General features: G+C 49.9%; 1 protein-coding gene across 6 annotated transcripts; it reads right to left on the reverse strand.

The window, feature by feature from the left end:
- Window positions 1–705: 705 nt before the first annotated feature.
- LGALS2 (galectin 2) lies at window positions 706–19600 on the reverse strand. 6 transcript variants are annotated; one of them, XM_014256594.2, is made up of 5 exons: window positions 19469–19600; window positions 12084–12221; window positions 2413–2495; window positions 2049–2208; window positions 706–896 (listed from the first exon to the last, which is right to left on the reverse strand). In XM_014256594.2, the coding sequence occupies exons 3-5, from the start codon at window positions 2466–2468 to the stop codon at window positions 750–752; spliced, it is 363 nt and encodes a 120-aa protein (XP_014112069.1). In that variant the 5' UTR covers window positions 2469–2495; window positions 12084–12221; window positions 19469–19600; the 3' UTR covers window positions 706–749. The 6 variants fall into 6 exon arrangements, with proteins under 6 accessions (XP_014112069.1, XP_087910918.1, XP_087910919.1 ...); XM_088054792.1 differs by having other exon boundaries at window positions 19454–19502; XM_088054793.1 differs by lacking the exon at window positions 19469–19600 and adding an exon at window positions 15193–15210.

Genomic DNA, 19600 nt, shown 5'->3' on the forward strand with positions numbered 1-19600 from the left:
CTGCTCTCCTCCCATGCAGCCTCAAGTGTCCCAATGTTTACTGTCACACATCAGTGTGACTTTAGGCTGGCAAGATACTTTTCAATCAGAGCAGCAGGATGTAATAATTGGGACTATTTGTAGTCCTGTGTAAGGAGGTACTGAGCCACGTAACTGAGCCCAAATCCCACTGCCTCCCCTGCCCCATATTCGATGAGTAGGATCCGCTGTGGAAACGTCAGAGTAATGGCCAACCTGACTGGAATGCACCAGCAGGTAAGTGAGGTGAGGTAAAAGGGAAAGTTGGAAATGATCCCTTATCTATGGCAGGAATGCTGGCTGGGGGCATGCCTGTGCTGCCATCCCCATGCCACCTTTTAATTACGGACTTTTGTAGCACCAAATGCCGCATCAAATGCCACTTCATTCACATTTATGCCTTCTTTCCCATTTGATGTATCTCCCCTTCCCAAAAGCTCGGCTGCAGAAGGAAATGGAGCATTGTGAAAAGATCACACAACAGTTTCCCAAACTATCATACAATGTCCTCATCCTGAGCCCCACCTACAGCCTGCTTTGGCCTACCTACTATCCCTTCAACCCCACGGCCTGTTCTGACCTGGAAGGTACCTGGAATTATCCAACAATGGCTTCTTTCCTATTGGTGGGAGAACCTTGGGCTTTGTCAGTGGCTTGCACAGAGCTCTCACAGAAGAAAAAGCAGTCTTTCACTGGCTTGGGATTTTATTAGAGCTAGGAAGCAGTGCCCATCAGAACAGCTTGAAGGAGACCATCTTTAAGCCTCCCACGATGCTTATGTAGTTGATCCTGTGGTAGCCGTGCCGGTTGGGGAAGTACACTTCATAACCATCCGGCAGTTTCACACGGAATCTGTCTGACAGCATTTCAATGAAGAACTGTGAGAAAAAAGAGAAAGAAGGGCAGGAGCTGAGGGCAAGGAGGGTATTCAGAGGTCAGCATCTAGGCAAAAGGCCTGACTGTTACATAAGAGTGGCTGTTACCTGTCCGCTGCAACCTTAAGCAAGGTGCTGGGGGTTGAGGCAAGGGTGATTCAGGAAGTGAGCAGTAGATATCAAGGGTCTAAGCAGGAATACAGACTATGATTGGAGACAGGATCTCTCCCGAGGCTGTTTCAGCTACTCAGATTGTAAACTCAGAGCAGCTAAACTCAAGTGTGTCTTTACAAGTCTTTATAGAGCATATGGAATGTGCACACCACCGTTCTGCTCTGAACAGGGCAGAATTAATCTGACCCCCAATGCCCTCAGCAGCTCACCAGTACTCAGAAAAAGGAACTTTGCTGATAAACATGCACAAGCAGACTGGACAAGAATGCATCACTGGTCATTGCAAACTAAAGGCAATGTTCCCCAAAGCTGTCGCCTCGCTACACCTTCCCCAAGAGCCAGTTCTGTCTAAGGAAACAAGCTTTCTCTCCACAGCTACAGGAACTGGACTACTCCTAAATGCACCCCTGTTAATGATTTAGGACGTCAGATAAAGTGAAGCAGCAACTAGGACGGCATCCATGGCAGGAAGAGAGAAAGAACAGATTGGCAGCATGGATCCAGGAGTAATGAGGACAGAAGAGTTGAGGGAGAGGCTTTTGGACGTTGCTCCAAACTCTGGGCTGCCTTGAAGCCTGTGTTTACATAGGGGGGAGGGAGAGAAATAAGGTAGACAGCAGCAAGATCCTGCTTCTTGTAGACTCCCTTTACTTTCATACATGCCCCAGGTACACTCACCTGCTGGGCAGATGGAAGGGCCAGGAAGCGCTTACAAAGTGTGAGACAGACAGGACTCACATAAAATTCCCAGAAATGCTATTGCAGTATTGAACGAGGAGCGGAAATGGCAATCAGGACCAAAAGCCCAGAAAATGAGGGGCAATTGTGAGTGAGCAGGAGGTATCGGGTAGGACCGGGAAAACTATGGTATGGGAACCTGCTAACCGGGGGCTTCCTCTCACCACACATTCCCCACATAGCCCATACCCACCACACACACCACACATGCCCCATAACCCCATGCTGGCACAGACCCCTCACCTTGACGGTGCAGCCCCTGAAGAAAGAGAGGTGGCGGTCACGATGTTCCGTCTGCCAGGCGTCGGAGCACTTGGAGTTACAGACGATGACAGACTCATTGAAGCGGGGATTGAAGTGAAATGCCAGATCTCTGGAGCTGCAGCCAAGATTGACACTGAAGCTGTAAAATGAGCATGAGGAAAGTCATATGCATGGACAGGAGAGGGTTTTGAGATCCAACACACCTCTCTGCACCCAGTTCCTCCCATCAGTGTTGCAGGTGGCAGAACAATGTTCTAGTTTGTATCTGGCAACCTTGGGAAACCATTTTCCTCTACACCCCACCTTCAACCCTGGCATGCCAAGGTGGTTTCTTTGTACTTACCCAACAGCATCAGCAGGTATTTTGCCCTTCACCTTCAGGGTGTCCCCAGGCTTCATATCCAGGTTTAAGATTTCGATATTTCCCTAAAGTAGAGAAAAATAGTCTGTGGGGCTCCTTCAGCCATTCCTCCTGACTTGCCACTGAAACTGAGAGGGTGCTGCTTGGAGGTATCCCACCCAGGACACTGCTCTCAGCTAGTGCTCCTCTGATGACCAAAACCCTCCACGCTGCAGGTCTTGCATGAACTTCTCATTCAGTGAGAGAAGAGTGAGGTGAGTGAAGCCCGCAAGAGAGAAGAGACATCGGAGAGAGAGGAAGTGAAAACAGGCTTGTTCTCAGCAGAAGGAAAAGAAAGCAGGACAGCCGAGATACAAAGAGGGTTAAAGCAGAGGGGCACTGCCCAGGGTTTGGTGGAAAGCTGATGCTGCCCAAGAAATGCAAATGGTGAGAGTGGCTATGACTTGCCAGTCTCACTCAGCTTTGCTGAGCTGAGGACCCTGGGTGACAGAGAACAGGAGCAGCAGCCCTTACAGGCATCTTCCTCAGAGGGCAGAGTAACCAGGCAGGGAGAAACCAGCAGTTCAGCTCAGAAAGGCTTTGCACATAGGATCTTACAGCCCTAAACTTCCCTGTGGTTTATACATTAACATGACCCCTGGCTCTGCAAAGCTCCAACAGCTGTTGTTAGGCCAGAAGACTTTGATCCAAGGAAAAAGCTTATATGTACACTTCTCACTAGGGATTCCAGGAAATAAAACCAAGTCCCAGCCTCCTTGGTGGGCTCCCAGTGGAAGGACTATCACACACAGCCCCTAGGGGTGCTACTTTAGACATGACATATGACAAATCTTCCCAACTATCCAAGGAGGTGTGACCACCATGTTCACTTCTCTCCTGTGTGTAACAGCTCACCCAAAAGAACATCCCAGCTCCTTCCTTTTGTGGCAAAAGGCAGCTCCAAAATCCATACCAGCACACAAAAAGGTCTCCACCATCCTTCCCCACAGTGCTCCAAGGAAGGGCTCAAAGGGGCTTGGAGGAGGGGACAACCAACACATCCCCTCTAGATGGCATGAACTATGGAGTGTCCTTTGCAGGAGTGACATGGTGGCATCCAAGCTTCTTCTCTTCTTGTGCCTCTAGATTCAGCCTCAGCTGCGTGGGTTGCAATACCCATGTGTGGTAGCTCTCTGCAACCTCCCATCCAAGCCCCATGTAGACACAAACCTTTTAGCCTGAAGAGCCAGACACCAGGCCACATCAGGTTCAATTGTTCCCATCCTCCCTAACCCTTGAACTTGGGAATGTCATCCTCACAGGCAAGTATCACCCCTGCTGTCTTCTCCCCAGGTAGGAGCTACACTGTAAGTCAGTAGACAGTGTCCCTGATTTGTAAGACTCCAAAAGTCAAGTGGAAAAGAGAGACAGAGGAGGAGGTCAAGGCTCAGGAGCCCAGTAGTCCCTCAGTCCCCCTCCCAAGCCCTGCAGGGAGCACCTGAGTGCAGTCATCCTGCTGCTGCACAGACAGCTGGGAGACAGTTTCTACCCTTCCCTAAAACATCCTGAAGAAAGGAGAAGTGAGTGCTGATAAGCACTCCTTCCCTGGAGGTGTTTTCCACAAGCAAGGGGTCATAAAGTCCAGCAGGCTTAGGAAATTCGTTTTCTGTGGAGGACTCTGAAACTCTGGGAGAAACCTCCATGGGCTGAGCATGGAGCCAGCAGGAACCAGTGCTAGGGATGGTGTTTCTTGGCATTGGGTCTCCTTCCCACCACACTTCTGTGTCCAAGGCACACCTCTACACACCTCCACATCTTCACACTGCTCCCCTGCAGCCATCCCAGGGATAATACAGAGCTATGGGTCCCCTTCTCAAATATTGGAGCAAAATTGAATGGCTGGCTAAATTACACAATAACTTGCTTTTTATCTGGGGAGTAAGGATTTGCTGTCTGGAGGGTATCCTGGGTATTCCAGTCTTAGTAAATATACCCAGGAGAAGGGGGTCTTCTACAGATTTAAGCAAAAGCAACAACAAAAACAAGCAGCAATTGCTTAATTTCATTAAATATAAACATATTAAACCAAGGCATATCTTTCCAACACAGTTTATAAATGCTGCACTTGTTAACCTTCATTACTTGGTTAAATTTGTAAACAAAACTTACAGATACATACAGAAATTAAAACCCCCAAAACACAGTATGCACAAAAGCTAAAAACCTGAGCTGTGGATGCTCAAAGTTGGAATAGGAGAACCCTCAGCTCTAGGTGCACTTTGTAATATGCAGGATGCCTATAACCTGGAAAAACCATAAAATGGAATCACTCAGTTTCCATCTAACCAGTGCACAATGGGTTAACAGAGGGCATTCTCCATCTCACAGTAATTCGATGGATTTTTTCAGAACTATCTTTCACTTCCCAAACATAACACAGAAAACTTTGGTTCTGCCACCACCCCATTAATACCTGCAGCAGTGGGTATTGTTAATCTAATCAAGTCTTGGTTTAGATTTTAGCTTTGCTGTGCTGATATAAATTTGACAGACTCACCAGGAGGGTTCAGGTGGCTTCCCAGAGGTTGCTCCAACCCATCTGATATGGCACCCATAATTCCCTATTTCCTGGGCAAATTCATACCAGGCAGGTATGTGAATTTGGTCTATAGGTGGTTGTGCCACTGCTGCAGTAATACTCATGGTGCCATCCATTTGTATGTGATCTCGGGCATTAGAGAAACATTTTCAGCCTATCTGGAAGGCCATGAAGGGGAGGAGTTAATCTGGCTGGACTGGCAGGAGCTACCGTCAGGAATCACCTTAACTGATGTCTTTTGTACGTTGCTTAAATACACACTGCCTTTTGCACAGAAGCTGCCAGAACTGAGAATCCTGATATTTTAAACTGCATTAGGCTTTCTTGTGTCCTGTGGGTCCATGCTCCTAGCCCAGTAGGCAGCTCAGGTTGTTGATGAGTAGTTACGGTTACCTGAGGTAGTAGTTAAAAATACTCTATGTCACCAGAATCTTTCTGCCTCTTCCTCACTCAGCAACATCTGATCTCTACCCATAAAGGAAACTTGCATTCAGTTTTGTTTCCCCCTGAACATCTAGAATGTTCTTCCAGCAATGTATCTTCCTCTGTGGGGAACAGCAATGTGGGTTTCTCCACCCCCCTCACCCACAGTTTCTGTTTCAAATAAAGGCTGAACTCTTACTGCTTTTGGGGTAGGGTCAGAATCTGCCTCTGAAAAATCATCAAAATGATGACCAAATGTCCCCATGCTGTGTTTCAGGATCCTCACAAATATACCACCCTATAGACGTGCTGGACTGAATTAGAGGATGATTCATGTGGGATTTTATCAAGTAATTTACCTAGATTTTTCTGCATCTCTTTTTCTCATATTTCAGCTGCAGACAGTAGTTCTTCTAATTGCTCATTTTTATTTAAAATAATATTTACTAGTTATTACAATTTCTCCTGTGTCTTTTTCTCAAAAGACAATGCCATTCTAAGAACCTCATTTTCTGACTCCGAAGTCATATATTTTACATCTGCAACTCATTTCAGATGGCAGGAAGCTTTTCATTTCCTTTTGCACGCAAGATAAACAACCTCCCAAAACTGCACAAATAACTTAACTTCTTACCTTTAATGGGCAACTTACCTTTTCCTCATCCCATTTTTCACTTGACCTGCAAACTAGCAATGTGATCAGCTATTGCCTGTACATTACCACAATTAGTTTATGCCCACTCCAACCCTGGAGGAGAGAGGCAACTACCAAGCTTCTCCAGGAGAGAGTAAAACTTTAGCCTTACACCGGTCATCCTTGGTAACCATTTTTCCTTTAGTTTCCATTGGAGGGAGACAACCTGGGCACACCAGGCAGGAGAAAGCTGTCACCCACAGAGGGACAGTAAAAGTAACAGTAAAAGTTTGGTCAATCTCCCTCAGAGGGTGAATCTCCCACCAGGCAGGAAGAACAGTAAAAGTTCAGAACTGTTAAATGGCACTTTGGGTCAGAGAACAGTGATGCCTATTAAAACGCTACAATTCACTGTTGAAGTTCTCTGCCCGAATTAAGGTGCAAAGGAGACTAAATGCCAGTTCAACAATGCTGACTTTATTTGACAAAATTAATCTTATATGGAAACGAGAAAGAGACAGAGAAAGTGAGAGGGGGAGAAGAAGAGAGATAGGGCAAGAAGAAGGCAGTCACCTCCATGGTTCTATCAGCCTCCCACTGGTCCTTCTGTTCCTTGGGCTTCTTGATGGTGGTGTCTTACCCAGTTCACTTTATTTCCTGACTAATTCTTATGCAGTCCTTTATTTTGGTAAAAAGTAGAGGTAGAAGTGACTTTCAATTCCTCATTAGCATGTGAGGCAAGAGTAGGCATGGTTCTGCCATCACACATACTCAAATCTTAATTTGACAGTCACTGGGGGTCTGTTCTGGGGGTTGTGCAAGGCAAGTACCTCTAAACCCAAGTGTCCTATTTGTGACCCCACTTCTTGCACTTGCACAATTCCTTGCACTTGCACAGTAGTTCACTTCTTATCTAACACACCACGGTTGAACTTTGACCTGAACTGCAAAAAGCCGAAACCGAAACCGTGCGTCCTTCATGGGTTGTGCATAGGGCACTTGTGACCTTTTTTCTGCAACACGTTCACCACCAAGCCCTTGTCGAAGGCATATACTGCAAATTACTAACCCTACCCTTACAGCTGCCTGAGAGGGAGAGCAGCATGTGTCTCTTCCTGTGTCCAGTTCTGGGCTCCTCAGCAGTACAAGTGAGACATGGAGTTCCTGGAGAGGGTCCAGCAGAGGGCTGTGGAGATGATGAAGGGATGGAGAATCTCTTTTATGAGGAAGGGCTGAAGGAGCTGGGTCTGTTCAGCCTTGAGAAGAGACAACTGAGGGGACCTCATCAGTGGCTGAAAGGAGAGTGACAAGAGGTTGGGGCCAGGCTCTTCTCAGTGCTGCCAAGCAATAAGAGGCAATAGGCAGAAACTGATGCACAGGAAGTTCCACCTGAACATGTGGAAGAACTTTACTGTGCAGTGACCACACACTGGAACAGATTGCCTAGAGGGGTTGTGGAGTCTCCCTCACTGGAGATAATCCAGAACCATCAGTAATCCTGTGCCTTGTGCTCTGGGATGGCCCTGCTTGAGCAGGGAGGTTGGGCCAGATGACCCCTGTGGTCTGTTCCAACCTGACCCATTCTGTGATTCCTGTCTGAGGGACAAGTAAAACTACCCGTGCAGAGAGCTGAGCCACAAGTACCATGGATGTAAGAATATGGAGAGAGGGAGACAAGCAGGAAAGAGGCATGAGCTGCTCAGAGAGGGGCCATGAGATTTTATCAAGATAACATTTACCCCCTCCTACAATGCTCAGCAGGGGCGTTCACCCCCTTTTTATTTGCCACTGGGAACAATAGTGGGAAGCCAGGCAGCAACTCTGCCAGCACTGGCAACTTCCTTCGTCTGCAGAGCTGAGCCTCCATACAGTCAGACACCAGCCCTGTGCAGATGGGGTCCCTTGTGCAGGGGTATGTGCTCCCAGCACTGGAAGGGGATGAGACTTTAGGGACCCCAGAAGAATCAAAATTCTCCACTACAGTTGGAGAATTTTGGAGGTGGCAATTGGGATGATGAAAGGATGCCCCTGTCACCCTGACAGGGGCAGGTTGATATTTCCCTGCTGACACTGCAAAGCAGAAAGCCTGGGGAAACAATGATAGCATGGGAATGTAAATCCCAAAGAAAGAGGAAATCCGGCTAATGAGCATCTGCAAAAGAGATGGAGGATCTGTGTAGTAAGGAAAGCATAAACAATAGCTGTGGAAGCTGGCAGCCACTGGTGCAAAGGATCCAGGAACCCTTCACTCCCCAGAGAGATGATCCTATAATAGGATACCTGATTGGGAGTACCTCTCCAGGGCCCCTGAGATTCTTACCCAGGCCAGAGGGCAGTTGGCTTGTACTGGTACAGGACACCCATGTTCACACCACTGTGACCAAGGCATCACTTGCTGCCTTTGCCCAGAGGGACAGCAAAGACCCAACAAGTAGTCACTTGGTGTGAGGGTGGGGGCCACATGCCACCCAAAGGGCAGGGTGAGCTTCCAACAGGGAGCAGGCAGGCCTGCAATTTTGCATGAAGAAAACAAAATAACCCCAAACACATTTTAAGGAGGGAAGAGCCTAATGCAAGCATGTTGTCTTTCAGCTGGGAGGATGGCAGGGCAGGTGCTCTGCAGAGTGCTTTCACCTCATAAAATGCAGTAGCTCTATCTGCAGAAGTCCCACATGGTAGATTTTGGGGTCAGCAATCTTTCCCAGCCTTCCTGCTATTCCTGAGGCGATCTCAGGCCACCGGGAGCACCAGCAGGATCTCAGGAGCCTTGGGGTGTCTCCACCAGCAGCACCATTTGTACCATAGCCTAGAGCTGCCACCTCTACCACAGGGCACCCATACAGCTGTTGAGAACAGACTGAATTCCACCATCCCCAGCAAGCTGCCAAGATCCTCAGCAGCATCATTTCTGGCAGCAGTATTTATTTTGTTTTCTTATTTGGGCAGGAGATAAGCCAGCTAGGTGTGAAGCCCTGGGGAAAACCACAGACTTCCCCACTTCCCAGCCAAGGTAGACTCAGCGGTTAGAGGATTCTCAGGGCCTTTTGTGGCAGAGACAGCCCCCAGAATCCACACCAGCACACCAAAATCATGCCCACCATCTCTCTCGACAGGATTCTGAGGAAGGGCTGCAAGTGGCTCCAAGGAGAGGGTAGCAAACACATTCTCTCTAGACAAGGTGAGCTATGAACTGTCCCCTGCAGGACTGACACAGGTCACCACCAGAGATAACGCTCAATCCAGAAGGCATGAGGAAGACAGGGGAAGGCAAGGCAGCCATGCTGGGTGCTTGGATGCATGTGCCCACATCAACCCAAGCTCTGCAGGAAGAGGGGAGAGATCCCTTTAGCATCCTGATGGAAGGCTTGGTGCTAGCTAGGCACCAAAGAAGTAGCACTGGAGACTCACACTGTGGCATGGATAAGGTGCTTGTCCTATACTGCACTCCAGGCACCAAGGGAGCCTGTGCCTTGGACCAGGCATCAGTGTCTGCTCAAGGCAAAGGGAGCTGGGGAGACCAACCATGCATTCTTTCTCGGAGTAGCAGCTGCTTACTCTGCTATTATTTCCTACCGCTTCATATAATTTGTACTCCACAGCAAGCTATTGTCCCTTTCCACTGGCTATTTATTTCCTTGAATAGCCTCTGGGGAAAGATTTCAGTGCGGGAGTAAAGAAAAAAGAAAAACTCCACACAATAAATCTCAAGCAGTGACCTGATTTAAACTGTGTTCTCTGACCTCATCTGGGCCCTGGTTGTGGTTCCTCATGGCAGTTGTGATTTAGTCCTGTTTCTGTTTTGATTTCCTCCCTTCATTAAGTTTAAGGGGGGGAATGACCCCTGCCTTAGAGGGCTGTGGGCTGGATTTTCAAAGGCCAGGGCTCAGGATACAACTGAGAAGAAGCCTCCACCACCTCCTAATGGAGATGCTCAGTCCTCCACCTGCCAGTACAGAAATTCCCGAATAGGACTGGTTTCTCCTTTAGTCAAGAGGTGTTGGTTGGCCTCTCAGCAGAGAGTGCTGCAACCTACACCCAGCTGATCCCCGAGCTCTGAAAGCCAGCCAGCTTCCTAACGGAGGAGGACAGAAAGAACAAAGAGTACTTACCTCAGACAAACACTGAGGTAAGCAAGAAACTGGGTAAGCAGGTCTGTGGATCTGAAGGTTGTGTACAGGAGAGAATTGTCCAGGAGATGCAGGAGAAGCCAAAGCAAGGATGAGCACAAGGAAAAGGTGCCCAGGAGCACTAAGCTCCTGCCTAAGATGTCACCCAGAGTGGGATGGGATTTCTCCTCTGGAGAAAGCGCTGGTCTCCACATTCAGATCAAGTAAAATGGGAAAGAACAAAGGACTAGAGGTTAACCTCCTCCTACCCCAGCTCCCTCACAGGGCACCATCCAGAGCACCTGTGGAAAGTACTGAAGTAGCATCCATGATCTAAACCAGAAGGCAAGACATTAGAGGCCAGTGTCCAGTAGGCTCTCCACAAACATCATCCCTCTTCAGCTGTAGGGTGCAATTTCTCTTCCTTGGGATGTGGGGACAAAGATAGCTGAAGAACTAAAATGTGGGGGAAAACCAACACCTTTCTTCAGGGCTAGGGACAGCAGTGAGAGAGGTAATCTGCATCAAGCAGTGGAGCAGATGAAGAGCACAGGGAACAAATTCAGCCTCATACTCCATCTCTCTCCCTCCCCTATCAGAAGGGTGGTGGTGCCACAGTGGCTGGCACCTCCCATCTCCATGGGGGAGCTCAAATGTGCTCTGATGGATGGTTTTCAGGTTACGTCCATTTACCTTTGCTGGGGGTGTCTCTCTCAAGGCAGCTCTGAAGACTGTGGAAACATTTTTGTGTGGTCTGATTTGTGCCCAGGGAAGGGGAGAAAGGTGGTTTGTTTGCAAGGAAGTTGGTTCATAAGGGGTCATTTTTATCAACCCAAGCAGCCAGATGAGTCATGTCTTCTGTGTCCCCAGCTTGGCTGAGGGGCAGGAGAATGAACACAACTGGCAGAGAGTAGAGAAAGGAGGTCAGAGGACTGATGACATACCAGCCAGTTCCATTTCCAGATTTCATTTCCCTAATTCTTTCACTCATAGGTGCATGCCAGGAATATGGGTTGTGGGAAAGGCTTTCAAAAACACACCTGGAGATAAAAATTCACTTGTGTTGAAAGCTTCCCTACTGGAAAAGAGAAGACTTATAGAAAGCTCACAGCTTCCTTCTCTCTAGGACTTTTGGGATCACCCAGCTTTACCCACGTCTTCTGGATATTATTAGCTTAATGGGAAAAGGATCTTCCAAAGAGCCCTCCACAAAGGATCAGCTTCATGAGGTCTTATGGTCCACTTGTGTCTTCCACCAAGAGATTAACATCTATAACAGCTTTATCTTACCATTGAGCAAGGAAGACAGCAGCTCCCTCACATGAGGAAATTGAGGCACAGACACCCTAGTTCACACCCAAAATCAGCTTCTGTTTGGATTCTCATCTTGAAGTTTCCATAGCCACAAAATCAAATCAAATCAAATCACTTTGCAAACCTGAACAAAAAGCTAAAAGGAAGCTGTGCTCCCCTAGCTGATACAGCTGGAGTATCAAAGATGCTGATCCCTCATCAAACCATCTACTATTTGCAGGAGGTACTGAGGCATTCAGTACCTCTGGAAAAAAATCAGCCCTTGGGTGGGTCCAATTAAGGCTGAAAACCAGAGGCATTCAAAGAACAGAAGCCTTCCTGCAGGGGAAGCCATGGGACTTTCAAGATGCCCCAAGCCCAACTTTGCTGACTTCAAGGGGACCATTTCCCACAACAGAGGCAGCATGAGAACAGCTGGCTGGAACTAGAATAAGCAAAAAGGAAATGCAGCATTGCACCATTATACAAAAGGGCCTTGGGGACCTCCCTCCACAGAGCAACCATCCTGGATTCTACCCCACAGCACAGCAAGGACAAGAAGTGAGAGTGACTGCTGAGTCTCCATCCCGCATAGGGACAATGGGGCTGTAGGACTCACTTTCAGATTGTTTCTCACGGCTTCCAGCGCTGAGCCCAGGCAGGTTGGACAACTCTGAGGACTTGCAGGAATCTTTCAGACAAGCAGAATCCATCTGAGTCACACGCACACGGCACAATGCCAAGGGTGGCTCATCCACTGGAAAAAAAAAAAAGAGAGAGAAAGAAATGCTAAGGGAGAAATAGCAAGTTTTGAAAAGCCACAAGAATTAACAGCTCATAGGCTGGAAAGAAGGGGAGCAAAAGAAAAAGTCTATTCTCCCATGTTCACGTCACTAAAGCCAAGTATCCTTCATCCCCACTGGGGAGCAGCAAGCCACCTTACCACACATTAGCTTTGAGAGCATCTGAAGGGGCAACCCACCCTGGATCTAAGGCTGTGACTGAGGTCTGCAGAGGAAGGGGTTGTCAAGTCAAAACTATCTGTTGCTGCAAAATCAGCTTGAAAGAACTCCCTTTGATGGCACTGCAAAATGAAACAGTAAAAACCAAACCAGATGAACATGGGAAAGAAAAGCTGCCAAAAAAAGGGAGTCCAAATCCCCAAATGACTGACTCAGTGCAGGAAATGGGCATCCAAAGAGGGAACTGCAGGCATCTGTAGGAGATCTAAGACCAGGCCCACACAAATGACTCTCCGTATTCCTCTTCTCCCACTTTTCAGAGGGAAGGGCACCAGAAATACCTGAACCCATGGACCTTCAGAGTGAGACACAGGGAAAGAGCTGGGCCACAGCACTGCCCTGAGATATTTAATCTACACAAAACACTCCAGTGACTGCTTTGCACTGATGGGACAGCTATTCTCCCTTTCCAGCACTACACTGGACACTAAGGGACACCCTGTCCCATACAGGCACCCTGCCCCTCCTCTGGACTGTGCCCATGAGCATCTACTCTTGTTTCTGATCCATGGAGCCAGTAGTACATAAGCCCTCACTTGAGCACAGTGGATGTTTATTTTGCATTCCCAGCAGTCATGCCAAGTTCTTTGTTCTCTCTGGCTCTCTTTCCCTTCCTTCCAGCTTGTGCCTTTTCCTGCTGTCCTTTTTTTCCTCACCACTGGCAACACGCAGGGGCCAGAACCTGGCAGTGCTCCTCTAGCTGCCCCCAAATTTCTTTGTGCTGCTCCCCTCCAGGAGAGCCCCCAGCAGCAAAACAAACACCAGGCTTTAATTGCAGTCAGATTCCTGGAGGGAGGATGCTTGCTCCAGAGAGGGGAAAAGAGTATTTGAAATTAAATGCCTTCAGTGCGACTCACCCCAGACTAATCATATCCCAGGCTGAATAGCCTCACACTCGTTGCCAACAAACAGACTCAAACAGACTTCCCAAGCTAGGAGATCTGATAAGCACAATGTGAGGACGACAGGTGGCTGCGACTGCCAGGCAAGTTCCCATCTGCAGGAAGGGAGCTTATCTCTTCTGTCAAGATGGGACACACATACACTTCTGCTGCACAACAGCAGGGAAAAGCTAGTGGAGACCTGCTTTCTTGTCCTGAACATGCACGTAGCACTGCTTACAACACCATCCCTGAGGAACATCTCTATTATTCACTCGGCCTCATTAGGAAAGGCGTGGGAATCTTTCCTGAACAGCTCTGTCAGAGACACAGCTTCCCTGAGAGCCGGCTCAGGATGAGCTGAAGAGTGCCTCACACCAGCTCTGGACGCCAGCAGGAGAAGCACAGCAGAGAAGAAGTCTCATGGCCTACTCTTGAACCATGCTGTGACACCACAGCTTTCAACCCTATCAAATCCCAGCAAATGTCCTCCTCCCGAAATTCAGCTGGAGCACCGCTGCTGGGAGGCAGGATACTCTAGATGCAAAGCTGCTCTGTTCAAGGAGGAGCAGCCTCTGTGGAAAGAGGAACAACCTCTGCTAGGAGCATCTGCCCACCTCCTAGATGAGGGGGCTTGGGCTGCACATCTGGGATAGCAAATGGTCGCAGCAAAGTCCAGAACCTGGACGCTGCCTTTGAAAAGCCTGCAGAGCTGAGGGGAACAGCGAGCTGGTTGAACACAGGTCCTCCAAGTGGAGACAAAGCAAGGCAGAGGCTGGTCAAATGCACCTGCTCCTTCTTCTGGCTGGGGGACACATCTGTCAGTAGCACATTAAATGGGGAATACATGAGCTCTCTCCCTGTTCTACTCCCTGACTGAGTTCCCAAACCTGATGTGGCTTGGAGTGATGGGGGAAATAGGACACAGGTGTGTGTGCATGGGAAGTTCTTGCAGAAGCATGTGTTCCATGGGCTTCTTGTTCTGCCAGCCTCAGGCAGGAGAGCTAGAGGGGCAAATTCAACGTGTATTTGTGCCCAGGCCTGTCTGATCCCTGCATCCAGGAGCAGGCCCCCACACTGACATCATTTGCTTGGGCAACATTTTCTCCTAGTATCTCACCACCCCACATGACAGAAGGTCAAATGCAGCCGATGATGCATAGCATGGAGTATTGGACACTGAGTCACAACCCACACTTCAGCCATACCCAGCAGACAGAGCATTTCCCAGTTTCAGTCTGGCACACACACTCCCATCCCACACACTCACCCACGACCTGTTGCTTGACATTCCCCAATCTTCAAAAAGGGAAACGTGGAAAATTAGAGGATAAATATATAGGCTTCAGGGGACTGCACTTCAAAAACCTGCCTTCTGAAGGACCTGGGCTTACAGGGTGTAGCTGTACCACCCTTGGCCCCAAAAGCCAAGGAGCAGAACACAGCTCCCATCCATGGGGTTAAAAGCATGGCAACAAGGCTCTGTTGGGAACAGTCCCCAGCCCACCTGCTTCCCCAGCCACGCCTGGGTGCTGTGGCACTGCTCAAAACCAATGCAGGGGGGTTGCTAACAACTGCACGGCATGAGCCACCATCCTGAGGCAATGCTCGGGCCCAGCCCTGCTCCGGTTGCACTTAGTAAGACAGATGAAGCCAGAGGGACTAGAAAGGAGCCTATGAAAAGCCAGGTCCGCCCTAGGGAAATCTGCGTATGCAGACTCAGCGTCTCCCTCCCCCTCCTCTTGGGTCACAGTTTTCTTTTTTTCCCTAGCTCCGTGTGCGCCATGCCCCAGCACTGGGATCACTCTGCCCTGCTGCTCCTCACCATCACCAGCAGCAGGGCAGAAGCTGGCTGTAGTGCCAAGTGGCAGAGGCTGAGCAGCCAGGCTGGAGGCAGGGTGCTGCCGGACTGCCTCCTCCTGCTGTTTCACAGCCCGGGCTTAAGCCAGCACTGGAGTTTCCTAGGGAACCTGAGGCAGCTGCAGCCAAAACGGGATTGCTGGCAATGGGGGATTTTCAAGCCTGGGCCAAAACCCATTTATTCAAGCTCATCTTGCCACGCTTGAGCCAGCTGCACAGCCGAGTACACGTGCATTCGGCACTGGGGCACTCTGCAGCGGGAATGTCTCCTCCCTGAGCCGTGCTGGAAAAGAGAGGCTGCACACGACTGCATCACTGAGCTCCCCGGGCGGCCGCTCCATTAAACATCCCCAGCAAACACTTCACTGAGTCGCACTTGGCTGTCGCCGCAATGCGGGGATGTGTTCGTCATCCAGGCTTGGGGATTTGCTGCAGCTGGGCTCCCCCGTTTGCTTCAGGACGCCCAGCTTCATGTTGCTGATTTCTGCTCAGGTCACGCTTGGGTGCCCGTGAAAAATGCCTTTGCAACAGGGTTTTTCTCCTTCTCCCTCCTGCTGTTCTTTGGAGCCAAACTGTATCTCAGCAAAATCCAGGCTCTTGAACTACTTTTTTTCCCCACAATACTTCTGCTCTCTAATCATGCCCCTTCCATCTGCCAGCTGCAATGCTGCAAGGGGTAAAGCAAGAATGGGTGAATCTGTTCACGTTTTCCAGTGCCTCTGCCGACTCCTTCGCACCGAGTGCACAGTATTGGTCATGGATCTGTTCCAGTCTGGCGCTGATCTCATCCGTAGTGCTGTGAATGACTCCATCGAGGCTCCCCCTTGCGGGCTCAGGGCCCTCGGTTCTCACTTCAGCCCTATAAATTCAAGCAGCTCTCTCTAACCTGGCAGGTCTTCCTCTCCCTGTTCAGCTTCCAGCTACAAAACCTACCAGCCCCCAAGCCACAGCTACAATGAGGGCTTCCGTCCTGTCAGTTTTATTTCATCTTTGCCTGCTGCAGATACAGCTCCTCAGCAGCAAGAGCATTCCCATATTCTCAGAACACACCCCAAATGCACCAGACATCGTTGGAAAGAAGCTATCAGTATCAGCAAACCCATTTGAGCTTTCCCCGGGGTTTAAGGAGACACTTTCACTCCCCAGACTGTCCAGAAGGGCACTGCTGCCTGCTCAGTCAAGGGATCAAGACACCCCTTGAGCTGGGAAGCAAGGCTTGAACATGAGGAAACGGGGCTGCACAGCTCACCTCTAACTCTGGTATTTGCTTCTCTCACTTGTCTCGCCGAGCCAGTTGCTATAATGACAGAACCAATGCAGAAAGGAAAACTGGGATACAGAGGTCAAGGCAATTCCCCAGAGGAAGAAAATGCAAATTATATCCCCATGCTAACAACCAGGGAAACTGAGGCAGCGAGTGTAGCTGAGTATTTCCCTGATTCTTGCTTCAAGACATGCTTAATTGCAGAGATCTAGCCAGGAGGTTTTCTGATCCCTTATCCAGCATCCTGTTTCCTCATTCTGCTCCTGTAGCTGCAGAAGGATGCCTTTGATCACCGGGGACAGGTCTTCCTACAGCTGAAAGGGAAACTGCTGAGAGAAATGGAAGGGAGCAATCCTGGTGGATGATTGCATACAACAAGAAAGTGCTGCATATGAAAGGGAAGGAGACATTTCCTATTAGATTAAAGGAGCTCAAACCTGCTCTCCCTCTAGAGAAGTATGCAACTCTATACTTGCCTCTCTAATTACAACCCTGTGCTGGGAAAGGTGGTTAATAGTATTGCAAAAGGAAGGAGATTAGCCAAGGTCAGGGAATGGCAAGGCTGCAAATCCCGAGGACTGCGAGAAGAGGTGCATGGTCTGAGGTGATGTCAGGAGAGGTGCTGCCAGCTTGTTCCAAGAGAAAGTAGCAGAGTGAAAACTGAGCCAACCCCCCAGGAACTGGCTGCTGGACTCAGCCAGATCAGGAAAAGAAAAGCAAAAACAAAAACAAAACACCAAAGCAAAACAAACAAACAAAAAAAAATAAATGAAAGACCACACTACCAAGCTTCAGGAAAGTGAAAGGTCTCTCACAGAACACCTTGCCAAAGAAAGAGGACTCACATCCTGGGCCAGAGCTGGTGATCCAAGAGGAAGTGCATATAAGCACATCTGAAAAACATCACAGGGTTCACATAAACACACACGGCAGAGAAACCAAACAAACACTGGGACTGAGAGGGGGTGACAGGGTGGTTCTGGCCGGCAGAAGACGACCTGGTGGGTGGAAAACCCCTCTCCCAGGCGGACCGGCCACTCCTGTGAGGCCTTCCCTTCCTGATGGAGAGGTACTCGGCTTGTTTGGGATTCACCTCGAGTGTGCAAGCAGCAGGAGCTGCTCAGGCAGGCGCTGCCCTGCCTGCTGGTGCCCTCTGCGGGTGGCTGCTGCAGGGCCTGACAACCTGGGAGCCACACCTGGGACTGCATCCCTGTACCACACCTGGGACTGCATCCCTGAGCTGGGACTGCACCCTTGAGCCACACCTGGGACTGCACCCCTGAGCTGGGACTGCACCCCTGAGCTGGGACTGCACCCCTGAGCCACACCTGGGACTCCATCCCTTTCCCAAACACAGGGCCATACTCTGACCCCATGAGCTGCGCTCATCCAGGCCTCTGGCTTGCACTTTCCTCCACAACTGGCTACGAGCTAATTATAGATCCAGTACTTTCCCTCTGGAGTGGTGTTAATTACAACTTGGAGCGCCTCACTCCGTCCAAACCTAGCTCACAATTCCAGCTGTCGGTAAAAATAAATCGAGGGAAGAAAGTTTGCTCCTCACACATCATCTAGCCGCTCTAACAGAGAGCAAAGATTCAGATTCCGATCTCTTTTTCCACTGGCTGCACTTTGGGTCCTTGTTATATGGAAAGCAGATGCACCAAAGGGGAAAGAGACTCCTAAATCTGTGAGAAATAAAAGCAAGGTCACCGCTGACAGGACTGTTATGCACGAGTTCACTCGCCATTGTTTGCAACCAGCCGAAAAGAGGTGCAGCCTTCCATTCATCCTGCACTTGCTAACCACTGGATGTTGCCAAAGAAAGGAAAACAAACAAGCTTGAGACTCAGACAGACCGAAACCTGAGCGAAAGGGGGCTGTGTAAAACACCAGCCTGCAAAACCTCTCGTTCTGAGGCATCGCTGTGGGGGATGGAGAGATGCGTGCCTTCTATGCAGATCGTACATGACCTGAAGGGCTCCTAGAGATGACTTCAGGATTCTCAGAAAAATCAAAGGAATAGTGACAGGCAGGGCTGACTCACAAGATTAAAATAACCTGTGTAAAACGTGCCTGAACACAGGAAAGGGAAGGATGTTGCAATTTTCTATGACAGGCACTTTAAAAGGGCTTTGTGATGCAAGGCAGTAACAGTTAAAAAAAGAACTACATTCAGGCGCCAAAAAGTGCTTTTTAATGACCAAAAAAGCCCTTACCAAAACAATGGCTATCCATCAGGGAAAGCCATTAGGCGTGACAACAGGGCAGTTCCCTGGTCAGCCGAGGGATTAGCAGTGTAAATGAGTAACCCAGCACGGGAGCGCTGGGCTCAGACGCCTGTCTCCACATCAGAGCCCGGAACGCCCAAGGGGCTGCACCGTGCTCTTATCTCCGAGGCTCTGGCCAGCCCCAAACCCCAAAGGCCGCCGCTGGCACACCCTCACCGGGCACCCCTCACACAGGCGCTCCCCAAAGGTCGCTCGGGGTGTGAAGAGCAGGGGAAAGAACTGCAAAAGCAGCGAGCCGGGGCTGCTCCTGCCAGGAGCTCTGGAGCACAAGGAAAACAGGCGCAGTTAGGTGCCACATTGCGCTGGCCTGGATCACCAGAGCCACACGGAGAGCGGGGACAAACGGGGTCTGTCTTCCTAGAACGCTCCAGACATTTCTAGAGCATCACCAACACCGCCCCCCCCCGCTCCACACCCTGCTCGGCCAGGCAGAAGGGCCAGGCGCTGCCTGAAAATCAGCCGCTATTTAAAGTGCAGTGCAGGGGACCGCACTTGCTGCCATGTATATTTATATTTATATTATTTATAATTTATTCCTGGCCGGCACCCGACCCCGGCTCGACTCCTCGGCCCTGGCGGGCGCACACCGCGCATGCGCCGGCCCCGGCGGGCCCGTGTCCTTTTAAAGGACACGCCGCTCGCCGCCCGCCGGAAGTGCCCGTTCTCCGTACCGGAAGTGGCTTCACCTGCCAGTAACACCGCTTCTTCCGGGAGAGGCCCGTTCGCCCGGTTTCCGCTCTGCCTCTGCTTTCCGGAGCTCTGCCCCGCCCCGCGCTCGCTTGCCCTGTGTGTCCTTCTCCGGGAGAGCCTTCCGCTTC

This window comes from Pseudopodoces humilis, chromosome 5 (genome assembly GCF_049639895.1).
Source record: "Pseudopodoces humilis isolate 2021_Gansu_Grassland_sample_001 chromosome 5, ASM4963989v1, whole genome shotgun sequence".
Taxonomy (NCBI): Eukaryota; Metazoa; Chordata; class Aves; order Passeriformes; family Paridae; genus Pseudopodoces; species Pseudopodoces humilis.